General features: G+C 34.8%; 2 protein-coding genes across 12 annotated transcripts in view; both read left to right on the top strand.

Annotated features, from left to right (window-relative positions):
* LOC131143778 (uncharacterized) overlaps nucleotides 1–8,748 on the top strand; it is a 49,681-nt gene extending 40,933 nt beyond the window's left edge. For all 10 annotated transcript variants that reach the window (XM_058092104.1, XM_058092101.1, XM_058092100.1 and 7 more), the window contains one exon: nucleotides 8,304–8,748. In XM_058092104.1, the coding sequence (XP_057948087.1) occupies nucleotides 8,304–8,494 (191 nt within the window). In that variant the 3' untranslated portion in view covers nucleotides 8,495–8,748. The remainder of the gene's footprint in view (nucleotides 1–8,303) is intronic.
* A 10,857-nt stretch (nucleotides 8,749–19,605) lies between these two features.
* On the top strand, nucleotides 19,606–22,467 carry LOC131143777 (nuclear transcription factor Y subunit C-2). Of its 2 annotated transcripts, none has more exons than XM_058092095.1 (2): nucleotides 19,606–20,242; nucleotides 21,089–22,467. In XM_058092095.1, exon 2 carries the CDS (start codon nucleotides 21,312–21,314, stop codon nucleotides 22,107–22,109), a length of 798 nt encoding a protein of 265 aa, XP_057948078.1. In that variant the 5' UTR covers nucleotides 19,606–20,242; nucleotides 21,089–21,311; the 3' UTR covers nucleotides 22,110–22,467. The 2 variants fall into 2 exon arrangements, with proteins under 2 accessions (XP_057948078.1, XP_057948079.1); XM_058092096.1 differs by having other exon boundaries at nucleotides 19,613–20,242; nucleotides 21,280–22,467.
* The last annotated feature ends 535 nt before the right edge of the window (nucleotides 22,468–23,002 follow it).

Here is a 23,002-nt window from a genome sequence, read left to right as displayed (position 1 = left end):
ACGTTTGAAAATCGTTAACATAATTTCTGAAATCATTATCTGAACCTAATCAATCATTTGCGAAAGATTTAACCCACGAGATTACCCAAGGATAAGGGTGATTGCCCGCCCATACAAGTAGCACCCCTCTGCTCTGATACTTAGGCAACCCTAGGGTCGCTGCTGAAGCATACCGGGGCACTCACCTTACTTAGTAAGCCCACAAGTATTAGATTGATCTCGTACTCACACAGTTCAAACAAAGGTTTTCCAGCGAAGGCTCTAAGGATAGGGAAATCTACCCGTCCATACAAGTAGGTTCCCTCTGCCTTAGTACGTTATCCAGCTACTGCCACATCCGAAGTTACTAGGGCACTCGCCTTTCTCAGCAAGCCCTCAGGCGAAGAGTACGCCCTGCCCAATCGTAGCATGTTCTACGAGCATAGATACTTCTAATATCATAATACATTATTCTTTTTGTCATTATTCAACCATTCACCTATGTTCAAGTTCATAACTTTAACATTTCATTTCATTTCACTTTAAGTGATTCTTTCCCATTTTACATTGTTCACATTTCACATTTCATTTTCGTTTCATTCATTTAATTTTCATTTCATTTCATTACATATCCAGCATCTTTCAGCTATTTTACCCAGCATCTTTCAGCTATTTTACCCAACATTTTCAGCTGTTTTACATGGTTGCATTAGCATACACAAGTAGCATTGTTCATATCATATTTCATTCTTAACGCTTTATTTACTTAGCCTGCATTTCATACATTTAATATATATTTACACCAAACTTACATTTACTCATGCCACACAATTTAACAATAAAATTCATACATATTCTTTATACAATAAGCCAACCCACATTTAGCATTTAAATACTGAAAATATAATTTCCATTTCTTACATAATTGTCCAGAAAATATTTTCTACTTTCATCAGTTCATTTTCGCATATACGTATCTAATAAACAACCCTAAATTCGGAAAAGCATAATTTAAATGGTTGGCATTTTAAATCCATACCGAGACATATACACGTATATATAACCCAATTCATTTTCCATTAAATTCATAAAAATTCTGATTTAATATATATTTTTCCCCTTACCTGGTTTCTTGAACTACGCCAACAGGGACCCTGAAAAGATGCTTGTGGCGCTCACCCGAGTCCTAAATAAAAAATCCTAATTTCATTAAATTAACCATAAATAAAATATTATTTTAATATTTCCTAAGCCCATAAATTCCAAATAAATAATTATACCCTCAAATATAACCAATTTACCTAATTTTTCAAATCTTACTCTCGCTTTGGAGTGGGGCCTAGAAAACTTTAATTGGAAATTTACTCACGCCAAAATGACGACGATCATGACTAGGACCCCGTAGTGGTACCTGATCGTAAATTTAAAGGCAAATTTAAGGAGAAATTAAGGATTTAGAGGAAATATACATTTTCCCAGGAGTGGTGCCTACGCCGCTCCCACGATAAATCCGCTCCAATAGAAATGTCGGTGGTGGAGTTAGGAACCTAACGGCACCTTCTGTTTCCCGATCAGCCGCAAATTCGTTGAGAAATTGAGAGAGAGAGAGACGGAGACGGAGAGAGTGATGGAGAGAGAAGGGGAGAGGGGAGCGATCTTCCTGAGTAAGAAGTTTACTTCCTATATAAATAATATATTTTATTATATTATTAAATCTTTTATATATATATATATATATATATCCTTATTTCAAATTTCTTTTCATACTATTTCTTTTTATTTGTTTATTTAATACATTAATTTAATAATATTTAACTAATTAATTGATTAATAATTTTAATTAATTAATTTTTTAAATATTTTTTTTATTTTTTTTTATTTTTATTTTGGGATTATTACATTCTTCCCTCCTTTAGAAAATTTCTTCCTCGAAATTTCTTCACTAATCAATCATCCATAGCCAAATTAAATCATTATTATCTAAATCATAAACCTATACTTGCGCCCCTGACATTATTTGGCTCTGTCAAGATCAACGAGTACACTTGTGCTGATCCACCTCTACCTAGAGCTATTTGCTTGTTTCCTCCGATACCATAACCTTTGAAATCAACTAGCCAACCTCATACCACACATTTCCATATACTCCAATTTAAATATCAAACACCCAAGTTGACCACAAACCATTAAATCACATCACCTAAATTATTCTCTTTCAAAGATTTTTCTCCCTAAATCAACCAACCTAACCTTCGAGTTCAAATTCCAAGTTCTAATTTCTGTGCTCGGAAACATCACCATCGATGGATTTACCATGATTTTATGAAGTTAGGTACTTCTTCAGAAAAACATAGAAGACAATCAAGAGATTTTTGCCCCCAAGCTTACTAAATACAACTCAGAATTCCTAACGGTATCTTAATCTACCCATCCCTATCCTTATCGCAACTCAATCTTATACTCTGGTATAAATCATTCTTAACCTAATACTCTAACATTTCCATATCCAGGCAATGTGAAGTTAATCATAGTTCCGGCTGGACATTGCTCTGATACCATCTGTAACGGCCCGACCCTCTATGTGGGCCCGAAGTACTACTAATCCATTCATTTACCTGATAATGCACATACTAATATCATGTACGCAGCAAAAAAGATAAATATAAACTCTAATTATATAATACCAGAGTTTACTATTCCTATCCATAATCCAAATTAACTATTCACCATCTGTAATCACATATATACGTCTCCAAAACATAATTCCCAAATACCAGTATCCTCAACCATCCATATCTCAGAAAACTTAAAACATAAAACATAAAATATAAATTTATACATCTCAAAATTAACATAAAAATATACCATTTTCTCTTTCTATTTCCCAAAAATGTTATAAACCTCGAGCTCTCTAAACTTGATCTTGATGAAATCTTAAAAAAAATAAATTCATATTCGGGTGAGACACATCTCGGTAAGGGAAGAAACAATATATTAAAACAGCGTGTGGCTAACATGAGTTTATATAACAACATAATATTTAACGTTTGAAAATCGTTAACATAATTTTTGAAATCATTATCTGAACCTAATCAATCATATGCGAAAGATTTAACCTACGAGATTACCCAAGGATAAGGGTGATTGTCTGCCCATACAAGTAGCACCCCTCTGCTCTAATACTTAGGCAACCCTAGGGTCGCTGCTGAAGCATACCGGGGCGCTCACCTTACTCAGTAAGCCCTCAAGTAGTAGATTGATCTCGTACTCACACAGTTCAAACAAAGGTTTTCCAGCTAAGGTCCTAAGGATAGGGAAATCTACCCGCCCATACAAGTAAGTTCCCTCTGCCCTAGTACATTATCCAGCTACTGCCACATCCGAAGTTACTAGCGCACTCGCCTTTCTTAGCAAGCCCTCAAGCAAAGAGTACGCCCCGCCCAATCGTAGCATGTTCTACGAGCATAGATACTTCTAATATCATAATACATGATTCTTTTTATCATTATTCAACCATTCACCTATGTTCAAGTTCATAACTTTAAAATTTCATTTCATTTCACTTTAAGCGACTCTTTCCCATTTTACATTATTCACATTTCACATTTCACATTTCATTTTCGTTTCATTCATTTCCATTTTCATTACATACCCAACATCTTTCAGTTGTTTTACCCAACATCTTTCAGCTGTTTTACCCAGTATCTTTCAGCTGTTTTACATGGTTGCATTAGCATACACAAGCAGCATGGTTCATATCATATTTCATTCTTAACGCTTTATTTACTTAGCCTTCATCTCATACATTTAACATATATTTACACCGAACTTACATTTACTCATTTATCAATAAAATTCATACATATTCCTTATAAAATAAGTCAACCCACATTTAGCATTTAAACACTAAAAATATAATTTCCATTTCTTACATAATTATCTAGAAAATATTTTCTACTTTCATCAGTTCATTTTCGCATATACATATCTAATAAACAACCCTAAATTCGGGAAAACATAATTTAAATGGTTGGCATTTTAAACCCATACCGAGACATATACACGTATATATAACCCAATTCATTTTCCATTAAATTCATAAAAATTCTGATTTAATATATATTTTTCCCCTTACTTGGTTTCTTGAACTACGCCAACAGGGACCCCGGAAAGATGCATGCGGCCCTCACCCGAGCCCTGAATAAAAAATCCTAATTCCATTAAATTAACCCCAAATAAAATATTATTTTAATATTTCCTAAGCCCATAAATTCCAAATAAATAATTATACCCTCAAATATAACCAATTTACCTAATTTCCCAAATCTCACTTTCTCTTTGGAGTGGGGTCTAGAAAACCCCAATTGGAAATTTACTCGCTCCAAAATGACGAAGATCACGACTACGACCCCGTAGTGGTGTCTGATCGTCGATTTAACGGCAGATTTAAGGAGAAATTAAGGATTTAAAGGAAATATACCTTTCCCCAGGAGTGGTGCCTACGCCACTCACACGATAAATCCGCTCCAATAGAAATGTCGGTGGCAGAGTTAGGAACCCAACGGCACATTTTGTTTCCCGATCAGCCGCAAATTTGTCGAGAAATTGAGAGAGAGAGTGACCGAGACGAAGAGAGAAGGGGAGAGGGCAGCGATCTTCCTGAGGAAGGAAGTTTACTTCCTATATAAATAATATATATTATTATATTATTAAATCTTATATATATATATATATATATATCTTTATTTCAAATTTTTTTTACTATTCTTATTTATTTATTTATTTATTTATTTAATTTAATAATGTTTAATTAATTAATTAATCAATTAATTTTTTTTTCATACTATTTCTTTTTATTTGTTTATTTGATACATTAATTTAATAATGTTTAACTAATTAATTGATTAATAATTTTAATTAATTAATTTTATTTATTTATTTATTTTTTTCCGGGTTATTACAAAATTTGCAAAATATTGAAGAGTGGAGAAGAAGCTAGGTATACCTGTGATATGTTAGTGATAGTAGAGTCTATAACCTAAGGACTAGGACGAGAAGTACCAGATGATGGGCATACTGTGGGATTATCTATTTTGGGCAAGAGATGCAAAGGTAAGAGAATCTTGTTGTGACGCTTGATACTGCTGGAACTTGGAATACTCTTCCTTTGACATGGATACAATATGTTGCCCCCTACTTGGCCCCAAAGGTGATGAGTCAGTGGTGGCTACATTGGCTGCCCCCAAAGGTGTGAAGTCAGTGGTGGTTGCATTGGCAACACGGGAAGGTCTACCGTAAAGATCCCAACAGTGCTCAATAGTATGATTACTTTGTCCACAATGAGTGTACTTACGAGGAGTACCTCTACCTCGTCTGTCTCTATCACTATGATTAGTCAAACCACCACAATAACTTTTGTGATTGTTTGGTAGAGAACTAGAATCACCTTGTGTAGCAAAAGCTATCCTCTCAAAGCTAGATGCAAAAGCGGGACAATGCGTGCTAAAAGAAGCACCAAGGACACTAGAATAAACATTGGCAAATGAAGAACTGTCATCTGCTCCCTCTGCTTTTGCATCTCATGAATGTCGGTAGTTATAGGTTGCACGACGTTAAGCTCCTCATAAATACGCTTTATCTCTCCAAAAGAGTCTGCAATACTCCTATCTCCTTGTTGTAATTTAAAGTACTCTTGGGATAAATCTTACGTACATTTAATGTTTCTAGAGTATAGAAGTTTGGCATAATCCCAAATCTCCTTACACATATCTAGATGCATACACATCCATGCAATTTGTGGCTCCATCAAATTTCATAAAAAGGAAACAACCAAGACATCTTCTTGAGCCCACATGTCTTTTCTCTTCTCATCAGAAGGAGCATATTGGAGAAAGTGGTCGTATTTTCTTAATCCTACTAAATAAGTCCGAACAACTTTAGACCATTGAAGATAGTTCTTTCCATCCAACTTTTGAGTCATTATTTGTAGTAGTGATGTGGGAAACAAATTTTTGAGAGTCACTGATTCCATCCCAACACTCACAAATCAGCAACCACACTAGTGTCAAGCGAGAAGAACAATGAAAAAACTAATTGGGACAATCACAAGTCATGTGAAGCACCAACACAACCACGGATGAGGTGAATGACTCATTGACAGATATAGCACTGTCACAGCCTCACAATTAAACATATGAACGCTGCCATTGCTCTAAAAAACAAAGAAGCCTTCACAAACCCTGAATAGAGATTAATGGAATACTGCGTGTGCATGGTCGAAAAAGGTTGAATTTTTTAGCAAAAAAAAAAACAAGCCTAACAAATTGATAATATTGTCTAGAGAAGGAATTAGAACATGGCAGAGGAAAAAAAGAAAAGAAAAAGGAGGCAAAAAATTCACCAGCGCACCAGCGCGTGGAGGCTCCTTCAGCTATGGGGTTTTGTGGGGTTAGGCTTTAGGGGGTTTTTGTTTATGGGTGTATGGTTGGTTTTGTGAAATAATGTGGGTTGGATGTGGATCTGGGAAGGATAGCCACAGGAATGGTGTTTTTCAACGACGACCAAGGGGAATAGGGTTTGGGTTGGATCTCGCTTTGATATAATGTTAAGATTTGTTTAAAATGAATTACCTAACTTGAATATAGGTCTCTCCCTCTATTTATAATACAAATTAAAGACATTCTAATGACAATAATACCCTTACTGACTCTCATTAATTAACATACTAACACACTTAATAATAATAATAATACTAAAAGACATAAATAACCTCTAACAGATATTAAATATATTGGAACAAGTTTAGGTTATTATATACCTTAATAAAACATGCCTTACTAAGGGGGAAAAAAAGAATAAATAATTGTTGGATTACGGAAAAACTGGATATACATTGGTGGTCTAAATCCAATAACTGAAACTCTTTTATAACGTGGTACTTTGACATGGTATTAGAGCCATGGTTGCCTAGAGGTCTTGGCCTAATCTTTCTGTTCGCGTTTATTGATGATTGTTAACCATTATTTTATTCCCTGTCATCAAGGTTTTAAAATTTAATTTTGACTAAAATTTTGCAGCTTCAAAAGTATAGAATTTTAATGGAAATTTTGATTTTGATGCCAATTTTTATTTAAATTTTAAGAAATGCTGGAAATTAATAATAAAACATGGATTTTTTTTTAATGTAACTTTAGAAATTGTGAATAATGATAATGTGAAATAGAACTAAAATAGTGTAATTAAAATGCACCAATGACATGCATGTCATATATAACATGGAATAACTCTAATGCGATAATTCATATTAAACACAATTAATATAAATGAAATTCACAAATCAATTAATATTATTCAAAGACAACTAATTTAGACATTAAAAATACAAATAAATTGTTGTAGCAAATATCTAAGTTAATTTTACGTAATATTTCAAGTCTAAAAGCTAAGAGTCATATTGTCTTTGTTTTAGATAAAAAAGTATTTATCAAGAGACAGATTTCAATTTGAATTTTGAATCTCAAATTTCAATTTCAAGGAGAATCTAGTTTCATAGTCAAAATGTTAGAAAATCTTGTTGAAAATTTTGAGATTTTGATATTTTGATATTTTTGGATGCTTTGTGGAAATTTTTATCAAAAATTTTAAGTTGCAAAATTGACTACCATTTTGATTTTGAGGATGGTAAAAAGTGAAAATTTCGATGATTTCATGAAAATTTGATTGAGACTGTGCCTCTAATGCATAATTCATTTTCTCTCTACAATCGCAATTGGGTGCAGGATCATTGGGAATTCGTATGCATTGTTGTCTCAAGACCTAGTAGCTTAGGCAAGCTTTTTGATAAAGTGATGAGTTACACGGTATAGGAGTCATCGTTGTGAAGGAATCCTTGGTTCTAGTGGTCTTGTCTGTGTAAATATTATGTGGTGGTGAAAAATGGTCTTATTCCACGTGGTGGGTGTTACTCATCTTTTGGTTATCTCTCCGCTTGTGCAGGCAAGAATTAAGGCTTGTGCATTGGTAGCCCACAAGCTAAAAACCTAAGCTTTTAGGTCAAGTCATTGTCTAAATAGATTATACTGTATAGACCAGAAGTTGAAAAAAGATCCTGGGTTCAATTCCTAGAGAACAAACCCTGCTTCTATGATTCATTATATGTAATGGTCTGAATTTCAACAATTACTAATTGGATTTCACATCTCCCGTAAGTATTAATTGCAAACATTTATGAACCAATATTACTGTTAAACTCTGCAGGTAACTTTTATTCGCTAGAGTCAATATATGGATCAGTAATAATTTTGGAAATAACTTGGTGCGTGCAGGGGGCATTGTAAGTAACACATTGAGACCGACAATTCCAAGCTTCTGTGATACTGAGTGGAGAATACTAATGGAGCAGTGCTGGGACCCTAACCCTGCAGCCAGGCCATCCTTCACTGAAATTGCCCGCCGCTTACGTGAAATGTCCGTAGCTACCCACATAAAACCATCATGTCACAAGGCATCCAAGTAGTTGTCTAATCATTTCTCATCTATGCCATTTCTGTGTTCAGTCGTCACGTAATAGATTTATTCATTCAATTGTTCACTTAATAATAATAATACTAGTTAAAAAGAAAACAGTTTGTATTGGCACTAGGGAGAATTGTTCCCTATAAATATTTTCATGATGGGAAGGTTTTCCTAAAATAATCTCTAATATCATTTTCTTGTGGTTGCAAAGACTGATGTTCATGATATCTTATTGTAATTTTTACCAAATTGCAACTTCCTGGTTTGTAATGGTGCCTGCTTTCTTCTGCCAAATTTGTCTGTTGCTCTTCTCTTGAAAGGAAGAAAAAAAAGTTTGAACATCTCTTTAGTTGGTAAATCGTTGCATAGGTTCCTCTTATAGGTTTGAATCCTTAAGGCACAAGGCAATACCAAGTACGGGACTTATTGGAATGGGTGAGATATTAAGAAAAGTGACATTGTCTCTCATGCTGGGTCGGATATTGAGGGAAGTGGCATTGTTTTCATGGAATTCTCTAGAAGTTTATTGTCTAAGTGTCTTTTTTGAACTCTCATCTTGCTCATTTTAGACCAAGTAATGTTTTTGTTTTTGGAGGATGCTTGGGTGGGTGAGAGCTCACTTGAGGTATCTCGTTTGTTTTAAGTTTTTGTCACTCATGACATGCTTATAAGTGCTTTCTACTTGGGTTTTTTACTTTTTTAGAATTGTCAATGAAAAAGAGGTTGGTGAACTCACAACCTTGCCTTTTTGCCCTCAAAACATTGTGTTTTATTTGATAGAGGATGAAGGGGTTTGGAGGGTGATTCCTAAGTCGTTTTCTTTGAAATCCTTTTTCCTTCACCCTCCAAATTTAAAGTTCCCTTCAAATTTCAGGTTTCCATCTGGACTGGGACTCTCAATAGGATTAACACATGTGGTATGTTACATATCAAAAAACTTTGTCCCGTAGTCTAATATTTGCTTGATATGCAGGTTCAATGAATGCAGTGTGCACCTTTTTCTTTCAGATGAATAACTACTTTTGGATTTATTTTTTTTTCCTGTGGGGTGGCACCAAGTATTGTGGGGGATATCTTATTAGTCAGGATTTGGGGGTTTTAAGAAGAGTGAGTAGAAGAGTTTTATGGCATTGCGTAGTTTTTACAATTTTATGGACACTTTGAATTGAGTATAATGTGAGAGCCCACAAGGATTGTTGAACTTCTCTCAACTCATTTCAGGATAGATTGGTGTTTTGACACCTTTTTGGGGCATTTTGATTTTTTTGGTGTCGTCTTTGTCTTACCTTCAAAGATATTAGAGGGCAACTTTAGCACAATTTGTTTGTATTATTTGTACTTAGTGTTGTCTTTTGGAGGGTAAAATGCATTTGTGGTTATTGATCTATTTGTTAAAGCCCTAATGTGAAGTCATTAAACTTTAAATTTGTGCAAGTTGGTCAATCAACTTACCAAGAAAAACAACTTATCGACGTGTTACGATATACCATTTTTTATCCATGACAAACACTTCTCTATTAGAATTGCTAATTGGAAGGCATTTTTGTGAGTGTGCAGCCTAGGCCTCACTTGAGCTAACACGCATGATCATGAGCACAAGTCTCAGAGATCAAGTATATTTTTCATCACTTGCCTTTAGCCCACTTCTCATCTTTTGATCTTCGGTGAGATGTGTCTTAACTCTTGATCCTATTCTCTCACTTACTCTTTTTCCTACTACATTCTCTCTCAAATCTAGATGTTTCCCTATTCCTTGGTTAGCAAGTTTTTTTTTAGATATTTTTTAGATGCGTGTGAAAGGATTTGTCAAAGGAGACATAAACTCGATTCTGGCCATTTGGCTTACCTGCTCGATCTAATTAAGGTATGAATGTAGCTCTAGGGTGAGAGCCAAATCCCCAAACCAAATCTCGTGGGTCAAACTTTCTGCCTAGTTCTTGGCTTCCACATCCCTTTTGCAATAGCCACACCATGTGGATCAGTTCAGTTATCAAGCGTACGATGACACCCGCATGTTGGATATGCTCATGTGCATGGAGTATAGCATTTATCAGTGGCAAAGAAGCCTTCCTTTGCACAATCTAGATAGTGAAGGTCACTAAGGGTGGCAAACGAGCTGAGTGAAATTGAACAATGCCTAGATCTAGCTTGACTCGTTTAGCATAAACATAACTTGAGCTCAGCTCAAGCTCGACTCGACTAAAGCTCATTTCATATTAAGAAAGAGTCAAGCTTGAGCTTAAGTTCAAATTAGACTCGACTAAAGCTTATTTTGAGCTAATAAACGAACCAAGTCTAGCTAATTAAAGTAATTAATAATTAATGAATATAATTTGAGAAAAATACATTTTACAAGTAAAAAAAATTAAAATCAAATATTTAATGAGATTAATATCAAGTTTGTTCATGATCTTCAAGAGTTACTACCGAACGAGTAAACGAGTTAATAAACGAGCTAATAAACAAGATGGCTTGCAAGCTATTAAATGAGCTGACTTGCGAGCCTAAAATGTCGAGTATGAACTAGCTCGAGTTTGGTTCATTTAGTTGACGAGTTTAAAGTCTGAGCTCAATCTTAGCTCGTTTAACTTGATAAACGAGTTCGAACAAGCCATTATCGAGTTGAACATCAAGTAACTCACAAGAGGTTTGACTCATTTGCAGCGCTACGCATTAAACCTACTTGGTGGCCCTCTTGTATGGCTTCTTCTTCATACAAGTTTTTGGTGACTTCGTTCTGCATCCCAAGGTCGTGGAGTACTTGGCATGATTTGTAATGCTCGATTCCATGAATGTAGTTGAGAATCTCCATGTCCTTTATTATTACAAGTCAACCTTGTCTAGGGCATCATACTTACCAATGACCGCTTGCCTTGTGTGTATGAGATGAGTTATCATAATGAAAGTTGTAGTATAGGTTTTTTGCTTTGAGTAGGTGTTAGCCTTAGTGTGTAGAGTGGGAGTATGACTCTTTAGACAATTTTATGGAGTTTTTTCCCGATTGAACTTTTTGAAAAAATATATATATTAAATAATACCCCATTCTGGGAAGTATCTTAGAATGACTCTGACGTAATCTCACTACTCGAAGTAGTGAGATTTACTTTGGATAAACGATGCTGGTGTGGACGCGTGGTAAATCTCGCTACTCCAAGTAGCGAGATTTACTTTTGATAAAGCATGCTGGCGTGGACGCGTGGCAAATCTTGCTGGTTCATCCAGCAAGATTTACTTCGGATACTTAATGCCCATCCAGCCGACGTTCGACGCGTGGCAAATCTCACTGGTTCGTCCAGTGAGATTTGCTTCGGATACTTAATGCCCATCCAGCCGGCATTCGACGCATGGCAAATCTCATTGGTTCGTCCAACGAGGTTTGCTTCAGCCATTACAGAGCCCTTTCTCCTTCCATTGTCTTCGCGAACAGAGAGTACTTAGGCTTTGCAGAGAGACGGGGAGGAGCAAAGTTGTAACGCCCCGAACCCTTACTCTCGGGTCCAGTGCGTTATACTTGATAAAATCTTGATAATCCATAATCCATATCATACGCAGCGAAAAACATAAATATAATCTCCTTACCAATATACCAGAATTTACTAATTCTAATTATAATCCATAATAAATCATCCAACACCTACATTTCCATAATTACATATATCTCCAAAACATTTCAGTATGTTCACAAACTTTCTTTTCTCCACAGACTTAAAATATAAGGACGTAAAACATAAATATTTGCATCCCAAAATTAACATAGAAATATACCCTTTTCTTTTTCCATTTCCCAATAATGCTATAAAAACCTCGAGCTCTCTAAGCTCGATCTCTAGGAAATCCTGAAAAAAATAATACATTTATATTCGGGTGAGACACATCTCAGTAAGGGAAGAAACAATATATTAAAACAGTGTATGGCCAACATGAATTTATAATCAACATAATATTTAACATTTAAAAATCGTTAACACAATTTTTGAAATTATTCCCTGATTCTATTCAAACACATGCAAATGTTTAACCCACGAGATTACCCGAGGATAGGGGTGATTACCCACCTATACAAGTAACACCCCTCTGCTCTGATATTTAGGCAACCCAAAGGTCGCAGTTAAAGCATATCAGGGCACTTACCTTACTCAGTAAGCTCTCAAGTGATAAATTAATCTCGTACTCACGCATTCAACAATAGTTTACTGGTAAAGGCCTTAAGGATAGGGAATTCTACCCGCCCATACAAGTAGGTTCCCTCTGCCCTAGCGCGTTATGCAGCTACTGTCACATCTGAAGCTACTAGTGCACTCGCCTTACTCAGCAAGCCCTTAGGCGAAGAGTATGCCTCGCCCAATCATAGCATGTTCTACGTACATACATACTTCTAATATTATAATACATCACTCTCTCTATCATTATTCAATCATATACATCTGTTCATATTTATGACTTAACATTGCATTGCATTTCACTTTAAGTGACTCTTTTCCATTTTACATTGTTCACATTTCACATTTCATTTCCATTTCATTCATTTCCCTTTTCATTTCATTTTATTTCATATCCAACATCTTTCAGCTGTTTTTACCCAACATATTTTAGCTGTCATACATTTACCCAACATTTTTCAGCTGTCATACATTTACCTAGCCACTTTTAGCTGTTTTACCCAACATTTTTCAACTGTTACACATTTACCCAACCACTTTCAGCTGTGATACATTTACATAGCCACTTTCAGCTGTTATACATTTACCCAACCACTTTCAACCGTTACACATTTACCCAGCTACTTTCAGCTGTTTACATGGTTACATTAACACACACAAGCAACATAGTCCATGTCATGTTTTATTCATAATGCATTCCTTACTTAACCTGCATCTCGTACATTTAACATATATTTCCACACAACATTTGATTTACTCATGCCACACAATTTAGTAATAAAATTCATATAACGCTTGCAAAATAAGTCAACCAACATTTAATGTTTATATACTAAAAATATCTTTCATTTCTTACATAAATACTCTGAAAATATTTTTCCACTTTCATCAGTTCATTTTCACATATACATATCTAATAAACAGCCTTAAACTCGAAAAAAATATAATTTAAACAGTTTGCATTCATCCATACTGAAACATATACACGTACATATAACACAATTTATTTTTTCATTAAATTCATAAAAATTCTGATTTAATATATATTTTTTCCCTTACCTAATTTCTTGAACTATGCCAACAGGGACTTTGAAAAATACCTGCAATGCTCACCCGGACCCTGAATCAAAAATCATAATTCTATTAAATTAATCTTAAATAAAATATTTATTTAATACTTCCTAAGCCCTTAAATACCCAATAAATAATTATCCCCTTAAATTTAGCCAAATTTCTCAAATCCCACTCTCGTTTTAAAGTAGGGTCTAGAAAACCCCAATTGAAAAATTATCCACACAAAAATGACGACAACCATGATTAAGACCACGTGGTGGTACCCAATCATCGATTTAACAGCATATTTACAGCGAAATTGGGAAAATGGAGAAAAATTATCTTCCCCAGGATTAGTGCATAAGCCATTCTCAAGAAAAATCTACTCCAATAAAAATGTCGGCAGTGGAACTAGGAATCCAACTGCACCTTCCGTTTCCCGATCCACCGCAAACTCATCTAGAAATTGAGAGAAGGAGAGACGGAGATGAACGCGCAGTAAAATAAAAAATTTCAAGGGGGTGTTGCGTTGTACTTCTGCTTCTTCTTCTTCTTCTTCTTCTTTCTTCTTTTTCTTTCTTCTTTCTTCTTTCTTTAACTTTTACTTTATATATATATTTATATATTATAATAACATACCTATATACATATATATATATATATATATACATATATATATATATACATATCTTATTTCAATTAGTTTTTTTTAATCTAATGTAAAAATATTTAATTTAATAACTAATTATTTAATTTATCTTAATTTAATTTAATTTCTTTTATTTTAATATTATGTTATTATTAGTTATTATTATTTTTTCTTTTTCCCACGTCATTCCTTTTATTTATTTATCTATTATTTTATATATATATATATATATTTTTTTTTTCTAATTATTTTAATCATTTTAATTTTTCGGGTCTTTACAAGAGTAGAGCAGGTTACCGTTGAAGGAGGCAGAGGCCGGACGTGTTGTGTAGGTGACCGTTGCGACGAGAGGCTGCCTAACCATTGAGAACCAACTATATAAACTCGAGGAGATGGGGTAAGACACAAATCCATCCTTTATTTTGTTCAAAAATTTTAAATTAATTTATTTGATCGAAGAGTTCGTTTGATTAATTAAAGAGTTTAGTGTGTTGTTCACTGTTTGAATGCTTCATTCGGAACCACCTTTCTTTAAGGTTAGTGCTTTTTTTGTATTTGAATTTTATTTTTTATGATACTGCCCAAACAAAAACATGCATAAAATTTATTTGTTTGAATTATATAATCGTTTTTATATTTCTATGTTCTTTAGCATATTTATGGAATCATGTTTGTTTGATATAGTAACAATTTTATTTCTAAATGTATGTTGTTTATTATCTTAATTTATTTCATCTAAATTGAGTGGAAGGGTATCATTTTATTAAGTTTGTAGAATGAAATGGAAAAGAAAATGAAAAGAAATTGATCGAAGAATATGATAGAACCAAATGATAAATTCAGCATTTAACAAGACAACAAATATTCAAGATCAGATATATCCTTTGACTATAAATTTAATTTAATTATCAGAAACCATCTACTTGTTTGAGAACAAATATAATCATAAGGCTTATGTGTGTTCATAAACTAAAGATTCTCATGCCTTATACATGAATCTCATTGGATTTTTATGCTCCCTTATAGCATGTTAATTGTGAGATGCGCCTAATCTAAGCATGATGCATTGTTTGAAGATCTCAATATTTAAATTTCATTTTCAAAATATTTTTTTTCTTTAAATACAACTCAAATGTCTAAATAAAATTTTTATTAGTCAAAAATATAATGGCATATTGGCAAACGAGGGCAACAGAGATAAATTGAATAGTAAGTTTTAAAAATGTTTATGAATCACATTTAGCTTTTCAAAAATCTAATTATGCAGACAAAATTATTAAAAATTTAGCTTCAACTTTTATGACATATATAGACAAAGATTTTGATGAAATTTGAATAATATAATCATCAAAATTAAACCATTTGAACAGGTGCATGGATGGATATGTTGAATGTTCCAAAGGGGACTCTGCCGAATTTTTTATAGTAATTTGATAGGTTGGATGTGTATGTAATTGGTGAATGTAATGTTGTGAAGATACTGGTATCAATTGTGTTTGATAAATGTTTTCTTTAAATAGGTGTGTGGATGGATATGCTAAATTTTTAAAGGGGACTCTACCAAATTTTTTATAGTAATTTGATAGGTTGGATGTGTATGAAAGTGGTGAATGTAACGTTGTGAACATACTGGTATGCTAAATGTTGTGTAGGATAAATATTTTCTTTGAACAGGTGCATGGATGGATATGCTGAATGTTTCAAAGGGGACACTGCCGAATTTTTTATAGGAATTTGATAGGTTGGATGTGTATGTAACTGGTGAATGTAACATTGTGAAGATACTGGTATCAAGTGTATTTGATGAATGTTTTCTTTGAACAGATGCGTGGATGGATATGCTAAATTTTTAAAGGGGACTTTGCCAAAATTTTTATAATAATTTGATAGGTTGGATGTGTATGAAAGTGGTGAATGTAACGTTGTGAACATACTAGTATGCCTTGTGTCGAATAAATGTTTTCTTTGAACAGGTGCATAGATGGATATGCTCAATTTTTAAAGGGGACTGTGCCGAAATTTTTACTGTAATTTGATAGGTTGGATGTGTATGAAAATGGTGAATGTAACGTTGTGAACATACTGGTATCGAGTGTGTTGGATAAATGTTTTCTTTTAACTTCCAATACTCAGATTACTATTATTCATATTATAGAATATTGAGTCAACAACAACTAAAGAACTCAATGTAACAATCACACGTTATAAATATACACTAACTCATTGGACATATACCATGGTTTATGTGAAAACAATTCATGCCTACAAAGTAGGTCAAGAATTGCATACTTACCACAAAAGAAAAAAGAAAATGACGTCAAACTTCATGAATTGTGAATGAAAGTTGCTGTCAAATGAGCATAGCATATAAGTGGAACTGCATACATGAAGGTTGATAATAATTACAGGGCTGAACTTTATTTCTGAAATTTGAACCCTATATCCCCCCCCCCCCCCCTTCTCCCAAACTAAACTCAACATGCATGCTTAAGCATGTACCAAACGAAGTCAAATTTCAAACCAGAAGGCTATCTTTTTTAGCCAACATGCCTACACATATGAAACATTATTAAAAAAATTTATGATTACGTATCTATTTCAAATTAATCCTACGAAATAGTGTAGGTAACAAGTGTAAAAAAAGGACTTGGATAAGCACAAACACCTCTATAATTTGATCCAGCTCAATGTTCAAAACCTGATTGAACTGAGACTTGTTAACCCCATCCCTAAATCAAACAGTTAAGTAACTAATCAGTGAAGATTATTCTAAGTTAATTAACTAATGGATCAAAAGGATATGGATACTTGATGTTATCAAATATTAAAAGCCATATTTTAGTTTTCATTTAGGCGAATGATTCAAGCAAGAAAAAGGGATTTTTTTGGGAGGTTTGAACATGCTAGTAAGGCCAAAATATTATGTCATAAACACATGGCGTACAAATCTAGAAGACCCCATCAAATGAGAGATGTCGTTTCGTGACACGTGACAAATCTCGCTGCACCAAGTAGCGATATTACGTCAGAGTCATTCTGGAAATTATTTGCCCAAAAAAAGTATTATTTAATATATTTTATTAAAAAAAAGATAAACTGGGAAAAAAGTCCTGTAAGTTGGGCATTTGTATTGCTTAATACTCTTTAGGAAGTGGAACTTCCTCTACCAAAAGAGTAACTTCCCAAGTTTCATTTGGCTGTACATACAGACACAAGTTCTCCTCCTCTAGATCACAGAGGCCATAACAATCATCAACATTATAGGTTAAGGCACAAACAAGGCAAGCTCGGCTACCTTTGTAATCCTTGAAAATCTTTTCTACAATTCGAGGACTGGAAGCCATTTCCATGGCGTACAAGATTAAAGTGATTCAATAGAACTTGAATTCAGACAGAATGCCGAAACCTTTTGGGCATATTCGATGAACAAAGAGCAGCTTGTCGAGGTCGCGACCATGGTCATAGATCAAACTCTTCCAAAAAGGTTTGGGATAGATACCCTCCTCGTAACACTAACAAAGCCCACCTATAAGTAGGGCAACAGACAACCCATCTTCTCCATTCTTCAATTCAATCTCACTTCCCAATCTCTCCCTGAAGGCCTTTGCATCACTTCCCACTCTCTCTCTCTTGTCGGTAATTTCATTTCTTCATATGTCGATTTCTTTCGAGCTTCGATCTTTGCTTTTTCATTGTCTTGGAAAGGTTTTGTGGTTCTAATTTCTATTCTAATCAATGTCTGCATTGGCGCTGCTGTTTTTGTTTTATTATTTTGGGGAACTCGAAATACCTGTTCCGTAATGCGAATTGGTGTGGATTGGGGTTTATTTCTTAGTGGTTTTTTTTTTTTTTTTTTGTGCAAAATGGTGGTGAATTGGCTTGCAAGAAGATTTCCTCCCCAGGAGGTTGCTAAAGGAGTATTGCAAAAGGCTCTCTTGTGCCTATTTGACTATCAAATCAGCCCAAGTAATTGTCATTTACTGTGGAATTGGGTTTTCTTTCTTCGGATTGAGCTCCTTGATCTCCAGTACACAGGTATGTTTTAATATTCATTTTAATGAAAGATTTGGTATTAAAAAAGAAAACTCGTGTAAAAAATGATAACTTATTTTATACGATTAATAATTCAGAAAACTCAAATGTTGATCATTTGTAAAATTATATTTTTAGGCATTCTTTTGCTATACTTTTTTTTTTCCTCAATTTTCTTGATATGAAATATGAAAATTAAATTCTCTTATATTTCTTTTACTTTTTTTTCCCCATTTTTCATTTTCAAAAAAGGACCTAAATAGAAGGTTGTTGTTATCAATTAATTAGTTTATTTAATTGATTAACAATTTCAATAATAATTATTTTCAATTAATATTTAAATATTTCTTACTCAATAAAATAATAGAAGATTTTCCCATTTAATTAAATATAATTAGTGTATATTTATATAGTGTATGACTGTTATATTAATTTATGATAAAAAATATTTTTAACTAAATTAAGAAATGTAATTTATTATATGTGAAAATTTAAATTAATAAATGATTCTTCCCTCCGATAATTAAGAAAAAAATTTAATTAATCATTATTATAATAAATAAATAATAAAGGGAAAAACATGTCTTCTTCGTGCACAGAAAATCTCGTTACTCCAGGTAACGAGATTTAAATGGCAGCCCCAATCTAGTATAGACGCATGGCAACCAAATCTCGCTACTCCAAATAGAGAGATTTGCATAAGGTCATACACGTGGGAAATCTCGCTACTCTGAGTAGCGAGATTTGTTTAAATCTGGCTAATTGGAGTTGCGAGATTATGTCATAGTCATTCGAGAAAATACTTCCCAGAATTGGGTATTATTTAATATATATATTTTTTAAAAAAGTTAAACCGGGAAAAAACTCTAATTTTTTGTTACCTATAGTGTCAAAGGTACAATAGCATATAAAACTTTTCAAGGGAGTTCATCAGTCTTGTAGAAGTCACTAGTTTTTGTAAAGGAACGACTTAGGAAAAATGTTTCTTAACAAAAGTATTAAATAATAAGTGTTGAATTGAAAAAGTATTAAAAGTCATAAGTGGTGTTTAATTGTATTTAAAATGAGTGGCATCTTCATGCAGAAGTGTATTTTAGAATATATATATATATATATATATATATATATATGATAATAAGTGTTGAATTGAAAAAATATTTAAAGTTTTTTATTGTGTTTAAAAAATTTTAAATATAAAATTAATATAATTTTATTCAAATGAAGCGGGTGGAAATTTAAGGTGACCATCAATGGACCGACCATAAGGCTGTTTCTACCTGTTGCTGGCAACATGATACAACACAACTCTCTCTCTCGCAAGTATCAGTCGATGAGATTGAGGGCCCCTTCTGCTTTTGAGCTTTTTCCATGAGTGGGCGGTGCTGTGCTGTTCATCTCCGCCGCCCTACCCGTATGCATTCCCCGTAGATAGAAAGCAAGCTTCGTCGGAGCCCTAGCGGACTCGCGTTCCCCGTCGAACCTCTCTGCCCCGGTCTCCCGCTGCTCCCGGCCTTCTACGCCTTGTTCGCTGGACATCTCAGGCTTCGTCGGAGCCCTAGCGGACTCGCGACCCCCGTCGAACTTCTTTCCCAGTCTCCCGCTGTTCCCAGCCTTCTTCGCCCTTCTCGCCGGACATCTTAGGCTTCGTCGGAGCCCTAGCCGACTCGCGACCCCTGTCGAACCCCTCTCCCAGTCTCCCGCTGCTCCCAGCCTTCTTCGCCCTGTTCGCGGCCATCTCAGGCTTGCTCGACGACGATCTTGGCTAGGCTCCAAGCCTCTTCTATGTAGAAGAGTTCAATCAAAGCTCTTCTTTGAGTTGTCTCGAAGGGTCGAAATATTTGGGTCTTTGCTCAACGTGAGTCGCCTCTTTTTTTTTTCATTTGATCAACTCTTTCTGTTTGATACTCCTTCTCTGTTTTGAACCTTTGCTTGGATCCCGAAATTTTCATTAATATTGATGGCGATTGGCCACTGGCCTTGAAGTTTCTTTTGACGGAAATAAAAAAATACACGGGAACTTGACTAATTAAGTAAAAATTCTGGTTGATCTTCAAAGCATTTAATCGAATTTAGCTTAATTTAGTTAATTTGATATTTTGTATGATGTAAAAAAAAATGCATCTTCAGGAACTTGAATGAAAATTCTGTATTTTGGTTGTTGATGATCAATTTTTTGATTGTTGATGAATGAACGAATGTTTCTTGCGTTTCCTAATTTGAGTGTTGTTAGTGATTATGCAATTCATAATTGAGCATGAATGGTGCTTATTCCAATTAAATTGAAATTAGCACAATATTTTTCCACCTAGAAGGAAAAACAGGTCTACATCCTTATTTTTACAAAATCAACATATCACCATGTCAGTGTCGTATGGTATATGCGCCCTGTGTTGGTATTGGTGCTTCTTAAGTTAAAACTTAAAACTGTCTCTTTAAAAGAAATAGCATCATTGTGGCTGAAGTGCTGAACCCAAAGGATATTTGTTTCATTGAACTTGATTGGATGTTATATTCTACCAACATTCTGAAAATGCATCAGATTCTTGCTTTAATACAATGTAGACTAAAGTACAGGCTGTCTGACTTCTGCAAGAATTCTACCATAACATAGAAGGAGACTAGCAGAAATTAATTGGATGATTTCTGTAAGATTCCTAGTTGTCTATTTATTTAACACATTCATATGACTTAAATAATGCAGAATATGATCGACCAGGATAGCTTGTGGAGCTGTCAGTTTGGGATAATTTTTTTGTTTTAATAGGCTGAAGCATTGTTCTGTTGCACCTTCATTCGGGATGGTGGTTTGTTGATTTTCTGCATTATATATATTTTACATGAGGTCACTTTGAACTTAAACTCTTTCTTTCGGTGCTGTGCTGAGCAAAATAGCTGCAGCAGAGGTAAAGATTTTTTGATTGGCCATGGATCAATCAGAACAGCAGCAGCAGCCCCCGCAACCGCAGCAGCAGCAGCAGCAGCCTGTGGTTGGAATTGTTGCAGGGTCAAGTCAAATGGCCTACTCTACTTCTCCATACCAAACTGCTCCCATGGTGGCTACTGGAACTCCTGCTGCAACCATCCCTTCCCCAGCACAGCATCCCACCACTTACCCATCTCAGCATCAACTTGCCTACCAAGCTCAACACTTCCTCCATCAACAGCAGCAGCAACAGCTTCAGATGTTCTGGGCTAACCAACTGCAAGAAATTGAGCAAACAACTGACTTCAAGAATCATAGTCTCCCGCTTGCTCGGATCAAGAAAATAATGAAAGCTGATGAGGACGTCAGAATGATTTCAGCAGAGGCTCCAGTCGTATTTGCAAAAGCATGTGAGATGTTCATCTTGGAGCTGACTTTGCGCTCTTGGATACACACAGAAGAGAATAAGAGACGAACGCTTCAGAAGAATGATATTGCAGCTGCCATTTCAAGGACAGATGTCTTTGATTTTTTGGTGGATATTATTCCTAGAGATGAGTTAAAAGAGGAAGGACTTGGGGTCACCAAGGCAACTATTCCAGTGAGTGACAATATTCCATACTACTATGTCCCTCCCCAGCATCCTGTGGGGCCAACAGGGATGATGATGGGAAAACCAGTTGATCAAGCAGCACTCTATGCTGCCCAGCAGCCCCAGCCACCTGTGGCTTTCATGCCACCTTGGCCTCATTCTCAGCCTCAGCAACAACAAACTCAACAGCCGCAAACTGACCAATGATGGCAGGATCCTGGTAAGGGAATGGCTGTGATCAAACTTGTTCCATTCAGATGCATGCTCAGGATGAAATTCAGCTGTGCCTTTCATCATTAGTGAGTTGTAGTTTTAGTGCTAGTGGATAAGCATGATGGTAGAACTTGTAGCTATGGATGATGCCAAGTCAATCGTAAGACAGTTGTATCTTGTATGGGTTTCCTCTTATTTTGGAAGTACATGTTACTCTTGTGAATGGGGGAAGAGGATGGGTTGTGTTATTGAATTGATCTGTCTAAGCAAGAATCAAGTTCTTGGTTTGTATTGGTGATAAGACGCTGCAATGCTGTATTAGAAAATGGCCATGGGTTTTTTGCACCGGTTATATTTTATCTAGTATGGCGTCTGATGTATCTCTGCTCAAGAACATTTAACTGTGCATTGCCAAACTTAATATTTACTGGAGTTTTTTCAAAGCTGAGAGGTGGTCATGGTCAGGAATAATATTGCTTGTACAGGCTTGTGACAATCACGGGCGAGTTGGTACATAGAAAGGTTCATTTTTAGTTAGTTATTGTTTTTGTTGAGTATATTGGAAGGTTATTGTTCGATGTGAGAATATGATGTTAGAGTCTTTAGTAAATTTTCTTGCGATTCTTTTTTGAGTTCTTGACCAAATATATATCATTTTCTTTGGTTCATATGATTTGGAAGGCCAAGGTTCACTCTAAAATTAAGGCTTTTATTCCATTGATTGTTCTTAATAGAGTGAAGACTAACAAGCTGTGGAGCAGAAGACATGTTAAACCAATCTCTGGACATATTTTTCATTTTGGGCTCCTCGACGCTATGCTGGTTATTTCTTTCTTTTGGATTTTGGAAGGAGCAAAGACAAGGCTAGGCTGCTCTATAGAGATGTG

Source organism: Malania oleifera, chromosome 12, assembly GCF_029873635.1.
Source record: "Malania oleifera isolate guangnan ecotype guangnan chromosome 12, ASM2987363v1, whole genome shotgun sequence".
In the NCBI taxonomy this organism is placed as follows: Eukaryota; Viridiplantae; Streptophyta; class Magnoliopsida; order Santalales; family Ximeniaceae; genus Malania; species Malania oleifera.
This window is presented reverse-complemented; position numbering and strand designations above follow the sequence as displayed.